The sequence below is a fragment of the Camellia sinensis genome, chromosome 11, assembly GCF_055761805.1.
Source record: "Camellia sinensis isolate YWXY chromosome 11, ASM5576180v1, whole genome shotgun sequence".
Taxonomy (NCBI): Eukaryota; Viridiplantae; Streptophyta; class Magnoliopsida; order Ericales; family Theaceae; genus Camellia; species Camellia sinensis.
This window is the reverse complement of record NC_138971.1, coordinates 154,652,100-154,668,281: the sequence shown is the minus strand read 5'-3', so window position 1 is coordinate 154,668,281 and position 16,182 is coordinate 154,652,100. Positions and strand designations below refer to the sequence as shown.

The window sequence follows — 16,182 nt, the reverse complement described above, 5'->3', positions numbered from 1 at the left end:
GAATGGGTTTTGGCAGAATCGGTTACATGCGGGAGAGGCGGAGGAAGGGTATTTCGTCCTTTTATAATTAATGGACCTAATGGAATATTCAGAAATAGTTTGGGTTTTATGAAATAAAACAGTTACAAATAAGATTTATCAAAAAAGAGCCCTTAAAAATTACAATTCAATTAAAATAAATGACAATCCTTTTTATTTTTTTGTTACTCAGGTTTGTTTATTTATTTTTTCAATTAAAATTACAATCCTTTTTTTTTTCAATTAAATGACAATGGCTGAAGGTTTGTTTATTTTTTTTTTCAATTAAAATTACAATCAGTGTGTTTGTTTGAGTTTTCTGAATTAAGTTTTTTGAAAACTGAACTTTTTGTTTTTTATTTTTCGTATTTTTTTGTTTTTAGTGAATATTTTTATAATTTTAAGTATTTTTTTTTTACTTTTTAGATGTACCTTATTTAGATGTATCTGAAAAGTAAAAAAATTGTGAAAAAATATTTTAAAAAATTAACAAATACATAAAAATGCGAAAAACATGCTAAATTTTCATTTTTTTTTTTTGTATTTTTGGTATTTTTGGTATTTATTGAATTTTTAAAAGATCTTTTCATAAAAATTATACTTTTTATGTGTATTTATGTTAAGTGTCTCTAAGAATTAAAAAAATTTTGCTTAAAATATTAACAAAAATCAATAAAAACAAAAAAATACGGAAAATAAGAAAGTAGAATTTTCTGAAAATTGTTTTCAGAAAAACGAAACCAAACAAGCTGAATCCTTTTTATTCAATTACAATTTAGCTTTGAAAAAAAAAGGACTGACGTGCAGACCGTACGTCCCATGTCAGCCAACGCCTCTGTGGAGTTCAACGGCTGGCAGCATGGTTATGTAGGGGCAATTTGGTTATTTAATAACAAAACATCATATCAAACATTTTTTTCCAATACAATCATTTAAAAATATTTCAATCCATCTTTCCAAACACACAAACTAAAATAGTTAAATAGTCAAAAAGTCTAAAAATAGCCACTTTCCAAACGAAGCCAATGATAGTCAATGGCAATGACAATGAGAGATGATTATTGATTGGGTAGGATTCAAGTTTGTAGGGTGTAAATAATGATTTTACGAGAGTTAAGTACCAAGAGGTAAGTTAAAAAAAATAAAAAATCAAATGTTTAATTGTGCATCAATTAAGGTCAAGTTTGCCAAGTTGAAAAAAATTTAAAAAGTCAAAAAGTAACTCAAAAAGTTATCACTATTCACCAAAAGTTAAAAAGTACGGCTGCACAACTCTCAATCGTAATTTTCCCCTATACACTAAATAAGTGCATTTTTTGTCTTTTTAGACTAAAAAGTTGAGGAAAAAAATATGGATGTTTGTGTTAATTTTTTGACTTTTTTTTATGAAAAATATGTATTAAAAAATTGTATAAATTAGTATGTATGAGAAGATTAGAGATGTGTGTTGTGCAACCATACAATCTGCACAACCGAATTGATGGTAATAAATTATTGGCTACTTTTCGGACATTGTACTGGACGGTTTTGTTCGGCCCGTGGGGGCCATCACGGGTCCCATTTTGATAATCTGAACTATTCAATGTGTAGAACTTGTCGAGTACTACATGCTAATAAAAAATCACGTTGATCGGATATCGATAGCTATCTGATTAGATTTGTTTTTTTTCAATCGTTAATTATAACATCATCAATTTTTTTTTATACAAAACTAATTTGATTATGTAGTTATCGATATCCGATCAATGTAATTTTTTACAGAAATATAATACTCGACGGGTTCTACACATTGAACAGTTCAGATTATCAAAACGGGACCCATGATGGGCTCCCATGGGCCGAACAACAGTGTGTGAAAATTACACCAAAACTGTGCAATTTTTTTTAACAAACGCTGCACAGCGTTGATCATACATGATTGCTAAGTTGTACTTCTGTTTGGAAAATTAAATTTTTAATATTTTTTTTGATGAATAGTGATATTTTTTTAATTTTTTGAGTCACTTTTTGACTTATTATCTTTTTGGGGAGATGCCAAACTCAACCTGAATAATGATGTGAATTTGGAAAAAAAATGAGGATGGATGGATAGTAGAAGGTTTGGTTTCCACTTACATACAATTGCGATTTTGTAATTGTTACATATTTTATTTCCAAACTATTTACACTATTTTTTTTATTTATTTTTTTCTATTTATTTACGAATTCCCTCTAAACTCAATAATTAATTACCAATAAGAGGTAATTTTTAAAAAGTACTTAGATATAATTTTTTTCTTTTAATTATTAATAATTTAATATTTATTTTATAATTAACTTTCAAATTTTGAACTGATTCGCATTTTTTCTTAGTCAAAATTAAGGGTGAGTATGGCTCAAATTGGTTTAATTTAGGATAAAATCAAGATAAATTCATTGTTTATGATTCCATAGAAATTTGATACAAACTAATCAATTTAAATCATGAATTCATCTAAACACGGTTCGATTTGATTTAGAAACTATGATTTCATATAATCTGTTCACAAATAAAAATCATATAATATTTGTATTTCATCATTAATCTGCTCATATTTTTTCAAATATAAAATGTATATTGTTCCATCATTAACTTAAACAAACCTATCAAATCTTAAGAAAAAAACTTAAACAAACATAAACATGATATATAAAGAGAGTAGAATTATAGAGTATGCATATAGTTTAAGTTACATACCGTCTGAATTGATTCTAATATGAAATTATAAACTCAAATCTAAAATCGATCTAAAAAAATAAATTCTTAAATTTTCAATAAAAAACAAACAACAGAATAAAAAACAACCTACTAGATCTGTTCGCATTGCGATTTTTTTCGGATTATGCCCTAATTAAAATGCAAAATGAAATATAAAAAGGGGTCAGACCCGCGCCGAAAGATGCGACACATGCAATGGACCCTTGCTTCGTCCGCACGACTTTCCTTCCTTCCATTTCCTGCTCTACGAATAACTAAACCTGAAAAAAAGTACATGAATCATCAATGGCTTCCACTCCCAAAAAGAGGCAAAAACCAGACCCAATAAACCCTAATCGAAAATCCAAACCCACCACCAATAACCCCAACTCTTCTTCTTCTTCTTCTTCTTCTTCACAAAGTCTCCTAATCGAACCACCGACGAGCTTATTCCCATCGAAATCCGAGTTCTTGAGACTCGTCTCCGTCGTCTTCATTGCTGCTTCGGTCGCCGTGGCCTGCAATTACGCTGTCACCATTCTCAATCGCCATCCGAAACCGTTCTGCGATACCAACGCTGATTTCGATTATTCACTTTCCGGTTAGTGATCCCTCGCTTGCTCTCTTGAATTGCATTGTTTTGTTTTGTTTTGTTTTTGTTTTTGTTTTTATTGCTTTGAATTCAATGGATAAACGTTTGAAAAATGCAAAACAATAGCATATGAATCGATTGAGGAGTATAAGCAAAGAATAGCTAAATTGGAAACTGTTTGAGTAATGTTAGATTAAGAATTTGTGTGAATGTTATGAGCAAAGTGACACCATTTATTTATCAAGCACAACTGTGTTAAAGCATCTAACTCAAAATCAATTGGCAAGGAGTGGAGAGGCATTTGCATCATGTTAACGAAGCTTGGGTGGTTTAGATTGGTAACGTGTGATTAAGTCTAACTGAGAGAGGGTATTGGAATGATCCAAGGCCTCGTTTGGAAATAGTCTATTTTAGTAACATTTTGATTTTTTACAAAAAGATACATAGAAAAGTAGGGAGAGTGATGTGATAAGTTATAGTAACTTTTGACTTTTTGACTAAAATATATAATTGACAAACGATGCCAAAATAAGTACATTTTTGATTTTTTACGAAAAGATGTGTAGAAGAGAGGTGATGTGACTAAGAAAAGATAAAAAGATAAAAGGTATGCTTTTTGAGATCATGCCAAATAGTCCCTGACTGGTTGTGTTGCTCGGATACTTTACATGTGCAAGGTAGTGTTAGAGATTTGTCCACGTTGCCTCTTTTAAGTTACTCAAGTTCGGTTAATATAGTATGAGGCCTCTCAACACTTTGCCAATTGGTTATGTATTTGATGCTTTTAATAGGTGGTCTCTCGTTGGTCAATTCCCTGCCATGGATCTATTTCTTCTCTCTCTTGATCTCTTTGTCATGCCCACGTGCAACTGAGCCCTATAGCCTGCCCAAGTTTGGTTAATATAGTTTACAAGTCCCTCTACTACTTGCCAATTGATTTTGATTTAGAAGTTACTAATTCTAACAGTTTCTAATATTTCATCTCAAAATTGCTCCTAAATATGTTTTTCTGATTGATGAATTCAATGAACATTATCATCTATCACTGGTGACATATAATTGCGATACACAAGTAACAGAGTCCTGCCACTTTCCAGTGTAGAGAACATATAGTGGATTCAAGTAAGTTCACATTAGATCTCTATAAGACAAAGAAGCAGTGGCTATATAGCCCAGTTTACATGCCTTCTGATGAATGAAAGTAATGCTTGAACACTTGATCAAATAGATGAACATGAATTACTTTATTCTCTCCTGAAATTATCATATATTATGTTGTCCTGCTGCAAGTTGTCCTTTTATTGTTGTGGGTAGTAAATTGTTCGTCTCAAAATTTTGTGTGCAACAAAAGTACTGATATCTATCCACCCTCCCTCACCAACCATGGCACAGTGGGTTATAATTTTGTTATCTTACAACTTATTTGGGATACCATTGCATTTTCTGAACAATGGTTTCCCATCTTGGGAATTATTTATTGATCTCGAATAACCTTAATCTGATGAATGATTAATCTCAGTTACCAAGTTGCTTTAACAGGAAGCAACATGACTGAGAGGTCATTTGTTGGAGAAAAAGCTACTATGCGGCTCTTAATTTTTTGACATACTCTAATATATTATTGTGGACTGGATTGCTGTAAATTGAGGTCGTGTCTTGGCATTCCAACTTCTATCCTCTTCTTTTAGGAGGAAAAAGTGGTAGGGTTCTGGTGTTTTTATTGTGAAAGCTTGTTTCTGTTTTTGTCATTGTGTTCTAACTTACGCACTTGAGAAAATATCTGGATCTCTGCCAATCTCCTGGTTTAATCTTCATAATTGAACCATATATTGCAACAACATGTGGTTGCAGGAGTTAACATTGTAATACTTATATCTGTATAATGTACACTGTTAACCAATGTCCATCATTACAGATTCCTGTGAACCTTGTCCAAGTAATGGAGAGTGTTCTGAAGGCAAGTTGGAATGTGTTCGTGGCTATAGAAAGAATGCGAAGTTATGTGTAGAAGATGGGGATATAAATGAAACAGCTAAGAAACTTGTGTGTAGTTATGGTTATCAATTCCATTGCTCTGATCATTTGGGATGAAAAAATCATTATTCACTCTTGATTTATTATTTATTATTTTTTTATTTTTTGTGCTTTTCTAATTTGCATGTTGCATTGCAGTCAGAATTGGTAGAAACTCGTATTTGTGGAGCATATGCTCAATTTTTGTGCGAAGGAACTGGGACAGTTTGGGTCTGTCATCTTCATAACCCTCTGAACTTCGTGGAGTATATAATTGAGTTCCATCTATTGCTGTTATATACGTATATGCTTTTGAGTTGTATGTTGCTTAAGTTCCATCAATATCTATAATTTAATTATATACTTTTATTTCAGTTTCAGGAGGATAAGTTATGGAAGGATTTAGATGAATTCAAGCTGATGGATAATCATGGCTTGGACGGCCCCATTTATGCGTATGCCAAGCAAAGAGCAATGGAGGCAGTTGATATATTATTGGAGACAAGGACAAATATTCAAGGGTACACTATTGTTTCTTCATTTAGAAAAAATTCATAGTACATTTTCGAGGCCCTTTGGTTGGGAGCATTCTACTTTACATTTCATTCCTTTCTCATGTAGGAACAAAGAGTTCAAGTGTCCAGACTTGCTAGTCGAACGTTACAAACCAATTACCTGTTACATCCGACTGTGGATTGCTAAACATGCTTTGATTTTAGTGCCACTCTGTGTAATGGTATTAAATGTCAAAAGTATCATTTTAAAGCTTATGTTATTGTACCCACACATCAAAGCTTGTTGACAATATTGAGATTTACAGCTCATTGGAAGCACATGGTTATTGTTGAGAGTTCGCCAGAGATGTTATCTATCAACTAGATCTGAGCAGCTTTACAACCAGGTATACAAGGTTATCTTAAAATTCTTTTCTCGCACATTCTGTGGCAAAGAAAGAAAAAAAAGAAGGTTCTCAATGGCCGATTTTACATTTATCTATGATTTTGGTCCTTGTAGAGGCACCTCTTTCAATTTATGATGTCTTGGTTGACACTGTAACTGAAGACAAAGTCTTACCACTGAGTCACTTCACCACCTGTTACTTGAAAAGACTAACTATTTAGATGGATTGATTCTCAGCTTTAAGTTAGGATGGGACACAATACTGTTGATTTTATTTGGTTATGAATGAAAATGGTTTTACTAAGGACAACAAGAAAGGAACCCCCTTGGATTGTGATGACTGATGAGGAATGGCAATTTGAACCCAGACCGACGGGGATCCGACCCCCGACCCCGATTTGAGCGGTTTTTTCCCGAAAAATATCCTTAACGGGGCGGGGATGGTATTCAAAAATTAATCCTTGATTAGTTTCGGGCCGGGGACGGGGAGAAGTGTCCCAGCCCCGTACCCTTGCCCGTCCCCGTTTATCCCCGAAGTGAAATTACTATTTTACCCCTCTATATATATATATAAACCAAACCCTCATCTTACTTTCACTTCTCTCTCTCTCTCTCTCTCTCTCTCTCAGTCTCATTGCGTCTCTCATTTCTCTCTCCCTCACTCACTCACTCAGATCTCTCTTAGTCTCACCGCGTCTCTCATCTCTCTCTCTTACTCACTCAGATTTCTCTCTCTCATTCTCTCACTTCTTATCATCATCAACATCATCCAGATCCACCACCTCCACCGATCTGAACAGATCGTGAACCGTGGTCCGTGAAGCCCTCTGTTGCCACCGATCTGAACAGATCGTGAACCGTGAAGCCACCGATCTGAACAGATTGTGGTTTGACATCTTGATCAATGGACTCGTCGGTGCTGGTGCCGGTGTCGACAGAGGAATCAACGCTCAACCCCCCTCTCTCTGTCTTTACATATATATATGTTACATTCACAAGTTCCATCTTGATGATTGTTGTTATTGATGAACATTTTTTTTTTTTTTTGATTTATTGATGATTGTTGTTCTTGTGTGTGTGTTGAACAGATTTGTCGTCCATTGTACAGATTAAATTTTTTTTTTTGTTCTTGTGTGTGTATGTTGAACAGATCTGTTGGGGATTTTTCGGGGTCAGAGAAACCTGATCCCCGTCAGGGGATGGGGGTGGGGGTGGGGGCGGGGGAGGTCATGGGTTACCCGCCGGGGATTGGGGGCGGGGACCGGGATTTTTTTACCATTGGGGACAGGGAGTGTCATACCCGGCCTCACCTGGCCTATTGCCATTCCTACTGATGAGTAAAACTAACAAATCAAAATTCATATGGAATGGGAAAAACACAATTCAATGAAAATATAGTAGTATTTTCTTTGTGCAATGCATAAAAGGTTCAAATAGCAGGTCAATGCCCCCCCTCCCCCCCCCAAAAAAAAAAAAAAAAAAAAAAGGAAAAAGAAAGAAGAATATGGATCATATGTCTCGTGACTCTTAAAAGTCATATTGGACTCATATTTTTGTGTATTATATTGTGACCCGTTCAATTGTCACAATACTTGGCCAAGGAAACTAGGACACTGCTGATGCTTTGAACAACCAATGCACTAAGCATTCATGTTGGATGAAAAAACTTATTGTCATATCCTTTAATTGTGTTTATGAGATTTGTTGAATTTTTGCACTAATTGAACTGATGCAAATGTGATAGGTTTGCGACATACTTGAAGAGCATGCCTTGATTTCAAGGAGTTTAAATGGCGAGGGTGAACCTTGGGTGGTTGCCTCGTGGTTACGAGATCATCTTTTGTTACCCAAAGAAAGGAAGGACTTGACGTTATGGAAACAGGTATTGACATATTTCTTGGCACCTCATCATTTATTTAAATAAATGAACAACTCGTTTTTTCTTCCTTCTAATTGGATAATAAAGTGGTTTTTTCCACAAGTTCTTCCCTGACGTTAAAGGAGCTTCATTTGATGAACCCAATCATCCGTTAATACTTTTTTGGCATTTTTTTGAGGGGGACTTGCGTATAAGTTTTAAGAAGTGAACTTATCATCCAATAGGTTGTATGATAATTAATGGTATTTTTCATCAAACAATATTAAAAAACAGCACTAATTGTTAATTTTCAGTGACAGTTTGAAAATTTTGTCATAAAAAAATGCCACTAATTATAAGTTTTTTAAAAAATCGTCAAAAAAAAAGTCGCTAATTTTCAAGTTTTAATGACAGTTTGAAAAATTCGTCGCAGAAAAACGTCATCAATTGTAAGTTTTAGCCACAATTTATAAAAATTGTGATAAAAAAGGTCACTAATTGTCAATTTTTAGCGAGATATGAAAAAAATAGTCACAAGAAATTATTTTTAGCGACGATTTTACTAGCACTCGATGGGAATTAAGTCCAACAATTAGAATCTATTGCCCTTTTTTTTCGGCATTTGTAAGTAATATGTCTTCAAATGGTATTAATGTAGAATGTAACAAGAAAAGGGAAAATTAGAAATTTAATGTGTCCTTAAACATTATCTTGGCAAATTTGGGTTAATTTTGAGACTTGTTTTGTGCTAGTTTTAGGTCACCATGCTGGTGTCTATTAATTAAAATGAGCCAAGTTGGTGCTTTATTTAATATATTTGACTAATAAAAAAATTTATGAGCCAAGGGTAGCTTGACAATTCGAGTAAAATTGATAGTTTCTGAACAAATAATAGGCTGGATTGCATTCCAAGAAAATGATTCTTAACTGACTTAGTTAAGAACTTTTGAATTAGGTAACTAAACCAAAATGATATTAGAGAACAAAGGAATTCCCAAAAAAAAATGTTCCAGCACATCCTGAAACTCTATTGTGATTTAACTAATCCTAATCACGATTTTATTTTTCAAAAAACTCAAAATTGAATAAACTTCACATTTTTTGCTTGGGCGTATAAACAAAAGTCCAGTTAAAAATTCAGGTAGCTTTGAAGCCAACTGTTTGAGTTCAAACACTGCTGTCTTCATTTTACTATAATTATTGTACATTATATTTTCTTTTTTTTATCTGATTTAATTAAAGCTGTGGTTTGATAGTTTATTTACTTAGACATATTTAATCATTAATCATCATATGTTTAAAGATTTTATTTATAATTTTCTCTCTTTTGTAGGTAGAGGAGTTGGTTCAAGAAGATTCTCGTTTAGATCAGTACCCAAAACTGGTGAAGGGTGAATCTAAAGTGGTGTGGGAATGGCAAGGTATGAAATGGGTATTATGCTGTTGAATAATTTACTAATGCACTGCGTTGCTAACTGGGCTGATTCTTTCTTGATGTGATATTTAGGCCATATAGATGATATTGCCCTTGCTACAGTGATGTAATACTCTAATACTGAATGGAGGTAACCCAACTTAATTGAGTGGAGGGAAAAGAACCTTGCTTCTTACATATAAGAGCAAATGAAATGTTGAGAGTTTCACCAATTATTGTTGTAAAAATCTAGTGGGCCACATTCTGAAATCCAGGGAGAGAGTGAAAGACTTGAAGCAGAGAGGCATTGTTGACTTGGAACCAGCATATTTAAGGTCTCTGTTAGTAGTGATATAATTTTTTGGGTCTAGTTCATGTGGCTAGCCTCAAGATATGAGCTTTCTTTTCTCCTGGACAAGTTATGAACAATGTTGGTTTCTTCTATTTTTTTGGGGGCAAATTACATTTTCACCCTTGTAGTTTAACTCAAATTTCATTTTGGTCCTTATTGTTTCAATTTGGCAACCCTAGACTTTTAGTTTAGTTTTTTTAGTCCTTGCATCCAAACCATCGTCAATTTTTTCTTACGTGTACTCCTAATGTGACCAACATGTGTTAGAAAATCGTAAGTTTTAACGTCTAATTTAGATGGGAGGACTAAAACTGGGCTTAAATTATAGGGTTAAAATTGTTCAAATTGAACCAATAGGAATCAAAGTGAAATTTGGATCAAGTTGCAAATATGCATTCTAATTCGTCTTCAAGAATATTCTCCAAACAAGATGGATAATTGGCAAAAAATAAAGCTGGCATTATACAGAAATAGGGATTATCTATATCTTTGTATTTTCTCTTCTTCAACTTTGACAACTGAATTTCTCTCCGATTTTTTTTTTTTTCCTTTTCCAGTTGAAGGCTCTTTGAGCTCTGCAAGAAAGAGAAAGAAGGCCGATGAAAGCAAACTGAAGTTGGGTGAAGGCATAAATCCATCTTCTACTCGACAAGGTTGGCGATTTAAGGCTGGTGAGCTGTTAAACAGTTAAAGTTAGTCTCATAACCATTTTTGTGGGGGTTGGGTATGTCATCAAACATGTCTGTAGAGTATTTTGTTCCTCTTATTTTTTTGTTTGGTTTGCTTGGGCTTGTACAAGTCTGTAGAGTATTACTGGTTTTTATGCCATCACATTTTTCATTCAAAATGTGAGTCACTGTAGTTATGTAACGAGCAATTATTACAAAGTGGAAAGAGTGCTTTCCCACTCTCGAAGGCCTAAATAATTTAGGCCAAGCAGAGGACATTGTAAAAATTTTAGGACCAAGCAGGGCAACAGAGTTTTCTTTAAAGCTGAAAATCACATGGTGATGCAGTTAAAGTAGTTTATTGTCCTTTCCAATGACTTCATCTTGTTTCCTGACCTGGAAAAAAAGGTAAACTCACTCTCTCTCTCTCTCTCTCACACACACACACACACACACACACACACACACGGTGATGCAGTTATTCAAAAAAATGTCAACCTAAATCTTTCGAGTTTCAAATTCTCTGATTCTCTCCGTCTACAATCAATTTCTTTCTTTCTTTTTTTTTTCAAATTGTTTTTGATTACCATTCAGTGTGTTTGGTTTGAGTTTTCTGAATTAAGTTATTTGAAAATTGATTTTTTTGATTTTCGTATTTTTTTTTATTTTTAGTGAATATTTTTTAAATTTTAAACATTTTTTTTTCTTTTTTAGATGTACCTTACTTAGATGTACCTAAAAAGTAAAAAATTTGTGAAAAAATATTTTAAAAAATTAATAAATACATAAAAATACAAAAAATGCACTGAATTCTTGTAATTTTTTTTTGTATTTTTGGTATCTAGTGAATTTTTAAAAGATTTTTTTTACAATTTTTTTACTTTTTAGGTGTATTTATGTTAGATGTGTCTAAAAAGTAAAAAAATTGCTTAAAATATTTAAAAAATTCAGTAAAAATAAAAAAATACAAAAAATAAGAAAGTAAAATTTTCTGAAAAGTGTTTTTTGAAAAGTAAAAACAAGCAATGGTGTTCTTGTGATGGCCAATTTTTTTTTAACCAAATGGCGCACATCATTGCTGTACGAGAAAGAAATAATCTTCTCGTATAATCCTGTTGATCAAATTCGCGTTCCTTCAAATGTCGTCGCTTTACTCCCTGAAAACACAAACGTGAGCTAGCCGGTGGGTGTGTACCGGATACCTCTCCGATGCCTAAGTCAACAAAATAGACAAAAGCTCTGTGTATTCAAGAATCAAAGTTGTGTGTTACCTCTCCATAGGTGATGTTGTGAACTTTTATAGGTTCCGTGTGGTACAATCCAAGTAGGACTCTTACTCTTCCATGTAGAGTCCTCTTAGGAATCACCTTCCTGAAAGATAATGCTTATCCTTCAACACCCCTCACTGCTTAAACCAAGTGAGATGGTTCTACCACGGTTAGATGTCAATACGACCGAGATAACATTACCATACTAAAGCCGCAGACTAGACCGAGCTCCCACTAGCTCGGTTCTTCCTTTCACTGCGTGTGCTTCAGTTTGATATATTCCAACTGTGTTATCTGAGATCGGACTGATCACATCGAGTTTGGATCGAGTTAACCAACAGCAAGGTTCTGAGGAAAACTCAACATACTTTGGCCCAGTATAGTATGACCGAGCTAACTGTCATCGTGCCGACCGTGGTGACCGAGCTAACCACCAAGGCTCTTCTGGATCGGACTAATTACAAGGCCCTTCTTACTCAGCCCTTCTTACTGTGGTCCACAAAATGGCCCATTACCCAGCTCGGCCCAATTTATATATAAATTGCTCTCTTAATTGCCCCTTAATTCCATCTGCGCAGCATAATAGGGATTACTTGTTTCCGGCCGAGCTAAAAGACTGGCCTTTCAACCGTGCTAAAAAACTTTAGCCTTCTAACCGAGCTAAATTCACACTGTGCTACCAACCTGTCCGGTCAAAACGTCTCTTCAATTGTACTAAAACTGGGTCGCTTCCCATTCCACGGACACGTGGCATACTATCATTAGCCCAATGTAGCTGTCACGCCGCCTTCATATTTCGCGTAATTTGAACAGTCCCGCCCAATTTCTCCTTCTTCACACAAGAACCACTTCTTTTGAATCTATCACGTCTACTATTCATCTTCTCTCTTTTCCTTGCTTGAACCTCCATTGCTACCACTATTGCATCTGTGAAGCTTATATTTTCAACATCACCTTCGTGGTTTCAGACCTACATCCTTCCTCCTTCAATCTGTAAGTAACTCAATCCTTTTTTGCTTTCCGTTTGACTGGTTATATGTACTATTTGTATATACTTGTTTCTTCATAACACTTTTCAAAATAGTTTTTCTCTGTAACGAGTAAGAACAACTTGAGTGATACCCATCACTACTGATTTTGCGAGAAAACTGAACTGGGACGTTTTAGATCTGAAATCATACTCCAACCGGACTAGGAAGTAGTTTGTAATAGATGCAAGCCTAGTCAGAACCAACAACCGCACCAAAACTTATGCCATACTTGTGGTTTCCATAAGTTGGGGACCTTTTGTTTCTTTTAACCGAGCTATCGCACCGTACTAGGTTCACACAATACCATGCTAGAAAGCCTTAACCTCCGACCGAGCTGAATCTTGGGGGCTAAGCCAGCTCCCTTAGTTCAAACCGAACTAAGAATGCTGCCCCAATGGCTCGACCGGGCTAAAGCACCTTGCTTAAACTGAGCTAAGGCTAGATAGCATCCCATGTAATCGAGCTACGACTTCATTTATCTTGCCTATATTTCTCTTAGCACGGTCCAACGATTTGTGCTTAACACCTTTCTTTTTCACTTTACAGACTCTGATTAGGTTGCCCAGGCACTCTTTTGCACGTCCAACCGAGATACCCATTATCTGCTTGGCGCCGAGCTAACACTCCAGGCTAATTTATACATCATTTAAATCTCTATGGGTAAAGAAAGGTTTTTAGTGAACTCACCAGGTGCTATGGCCGAGTTCCGAAGGGACAACCATATCCCTAATGATGTTTATCTCACTTTAGCCGAACTAGATACCATACCCTGGGGAAACCCTAGCTTTGTTCCCTTTACACTTCTTTCCATTGTAGAAACCGGTCTAAGATTCCCCGTACAACCCCTTCTGTGTGAATTCCTCAGACAAACAAACCTTTGCCCTACCCAACTTTCCAACAATTCTTATCGCATAATAAACGGCATTGCCGAGCTAAACCGCTGGGCTGGCCTTAATCTCGGTCTAGTCGAGCTCTTCCATCAATACTCCATAGGATCAAATGAAGATGGCTGAGTTTACTATTTAAGAATAAGACACCGACGTGAAAAAATAATAAAAGTACCCCGGATAAGGATGTTAACGATGATGATTTCCTCTGGGTATCTGGGAATTTTGAGGACCAACAAGCCCAGATCCCGGGCGACAGAATAAATTGGAACAAGGGTGAAGCTGGTAGGATTACCTCGGCTCAATTCCATGCTTTCTTTTACCTCGGTTTTCTTATGTTGAACTACACTGACTGTTTTGCTTTTCTTTATGCAAATTTGAACTTTCTTAAGTCCCAGTACAACTACCCCAACTTAAACACACTTCGCGCCGCGCTGCGATATCCCAATAGAAGTTGGGTCGAACTACTGGATTTTGAACCGATGTGCAGACACAGTAGTAAGCGAAAGACTAGGGTAATTGACTTTTTGTTGGAAGCCTCTCCTGAACCGGACCCAACCTTGCCCCAAATCAATTTGATCCCTCTAACTGCTGAGCAAGAGATGGCCAAGAAACGAGCTGTAAGGGCCCTTTTGACCGAAACAAACCAGCCCGAGGTACCACCAGCCGGTCAGACTCAGGAGACCGTGGTGGCCCTTCCATCCTATCAACCCTCATCATCTCGTCCAAATAAGCGTGCTCGGACTTCCACAACCGAGCCACGCCTTGTTGATGAAGAAGATACCATCCTTCCACCAAGCCCTCCACCGAGCCCACAACTGGAGTGCTTTGACCGAGCTAGCTCTTCCAAGTGGGCTCCAAAGATCATTTTTCAGAACCGTGCCATACGGGATACTGATTAAATGGTCGCTGAAAAAGACCACCTAATGGCATTCAATCTGGCCAAGAGCGTTTGCCTTCTAGCCGACATGGAGCACCACAACCATCTCACCGAGCTGAAGGCCATTCGCTCGGCCACAAAGTCAATGGTGCTGGTAAGTAACCTCCTTTGCTTATCTTTCTAATTTGCACAACTTTCTGCTTGGTTTTACTACAAGTCTCTTTCTATTTTTTTTACAGGCCATGCAGAAGAACCACATCGCTCACAAGTGTGTATTGGAACTTCGCAAAACAACAAGGCAGGCAATGGCAAAGGTAACCAAAAAAACCGCCGAGCTAGAACAGACCAGGAAGCAGATAGCCGAGCTACAAACCGAGAATGGTCGTCTGACCGATCTTGTTAGCTCGGCTGAAGTAGACAAGCAAAAGGTTGCGGCCGTGATAAAAGATAAATATCTGCGTGAGCTGGCCAAGCTTGAAGGAAAAAAGAATGCCGAAATGACAAAGCTTGAGAAGAAGCTGGAAGATGCGGAGAACCGCGGTTTCAAAGAAGGCGAAGCCCTGTACATCAAGCAGTGTGAAGCTGCGAAGGACCTGTTCTTTAAATGCGAGTGGAGGGAGGCTGTGGTGCAGCTCGGTCATGGACTTGAGATCGAGGTCTTCAATCCTCCTCTATATTTCATACCGAGCTCACTGATGGAGTATGCTGCTACCATTCAGCAACAATTTCTGGAGGAGGAGGATGAAGATGAAGCTCCAGTAGACAATACTCAACCCGGTCGCCAGTTTACCTCCCCAACTCCAGAGGTCTCCGTCCCATCTTTGCCAGCTGTGTCCGATACTGTGCTTCCAACCGAGCTTAACCAGAGTGTGGTTGCCACAACCGAGCTACCTCTGGCCGAAGACCGAGTGGTTTTAGATGCTGACTTAGATGACCTGTTTGCTTGACTTATGTACTTTTTTTTTTTTTTTTTTTGCCTTTTGGAAAGAAAGACCGTAACCAGGCTGAAGTCCCCCCTTTTGTACTTTGACTTTGTACGATCAATGAAATCTCTTTTGTTCCAACTGTTATTTCGGTTAACTGCCATGCATGTAACTTTTTAACTGTAATCTGAATGAAGTATAATATTCTCGGGCCGAGATACCTTATCTTGGTCATAACTTTGCAATTTAACTAGTCATACCTGCCAACTTCTTTAGCCTAGATCCTTATCTCGGTTGAAGAACGATAAGTGTTGGTTTTTCCAGTCAACTTCTTCAACTTAGATCCTTATCTCGGTTGAAGAACAAGAAGTGTTGGTTTTTCCAGCCAACCTCTTCAACTTAGATCCTTATCTTGGTTGAAGAACAATAAGTGTTGGTTTTTTCAGCCAACCTCTAAGTTGGTTATTCCTGCCAGCCTAGAGTAAAGTGTTTGATTTTTCCGACCAAACGTCTGCAGCTTGGATCCTTATTCTGGGCTTAGGAGGGGTGTTGGTTATTCCAGCCAACCTTTAAGTTGGTTATTCCTGCCAACCTAGAGTAAGGTGTTTGGTTATTCCGACCAAACGTTCTGCAGCCTGGATCCTTATACTGGGCTTAGGAGG

At 36.4% G+C, this 16,182-nt stretch overlaps 2 protein-coding genes across 2 annotated transcripts; both read left to right on the top strand.

Annotated features, from left to right (window-relative positions):
* Positions 1-2,845: 2,845 nt before the first annotated feature.
* LOC114280967 (Man1-Src1p-carboxy-terminal domain protein) lies at positions 2,846-10,863 on the top strand. The gene is made up of 9 exons (XM_028223384.2): positions 2,846-3,335; positions 5,242-5,369; positions 5,499-5,570; positions 5,715-5,860; positions 5,961-6,075; positions 6,160-6,240; positions 7,984-8,121; positions 9,431-9,518; positions 10,421-10,863. Exons 1-9 carry the CDS (start codon positions 3,041-3,043, stop codon positions 10,552-10,554), a joined length of 1,197 nt encoding a protein of 398 aa, XP_028079185.2. The 5' UTR covers positions 2,846-3,040; the 3' UTR covers positions 10,555-10,863.
* Positions 10,864-11,132: 269 nt separating this feature from the next.
* Positions 11,133-15,661, top strand: LOC114280968 (uncharacterized). The gene is made up of 2 exons (XM_028223385.2): positions 11,133-14,751; positions 14,837-15,661. Exons 1-2 carry the CDS (start codon positions 14,620-14,622, stop codon positions 15,542-15,544), a joined length of 840 nt encoding a protein of 279 aa, XP_028079186.2. The 5' UTR covers positions 11,133-14,619; the 3' UTR covers positions 15,545-15,661.
* Positions 15,662-16,182: the final 521 nt, after the last annotated feature.

What these genes read in the sequence shown, in the direction of transcription:
- LOC114280967 (XM_028223384.2), top strand. Translation starts at nt 3,041, where the DNA reads ATGGCTTCCACTCCCAAAAAGAGGCAAAAACCAGACCCAATAAACCCT. An exon ending in ATGAAACAGCTAAGAAACTT is followed by an intron (nt 5,370 to 5,498) that starts GTGTGTAGTTAT and finishes GTTGCATTGCAG; the next exon opens with TCAGAATTGGTAGAAACTCG. An exon ending in AAGGAACTGGGACAGTTTGG is followed by an intron (nt 5,571 to 5,714) that starts GTCTGTCATCTT and finishes CTTTTATTTCAG; the next exon opens with TTTCAGGAGGATAAGTTATG.
- LOC114280968 (XM_028223385.2), top strand. Translation starts at nt 14,620, where the DNA reads ATGGTCGCTGAAAAAGACCACCTAATGGCATTCAATCTGGCCAAGAGC. An exon ending in CCACAAAGTCAATGGTGCTG is followed by an intron (nt 14,752 to 14,836) that starts GTAAGTAACCTC and finishes TTTTTTTTACAG; the next exon opens with GCCATGCAGAAGAACCACAT.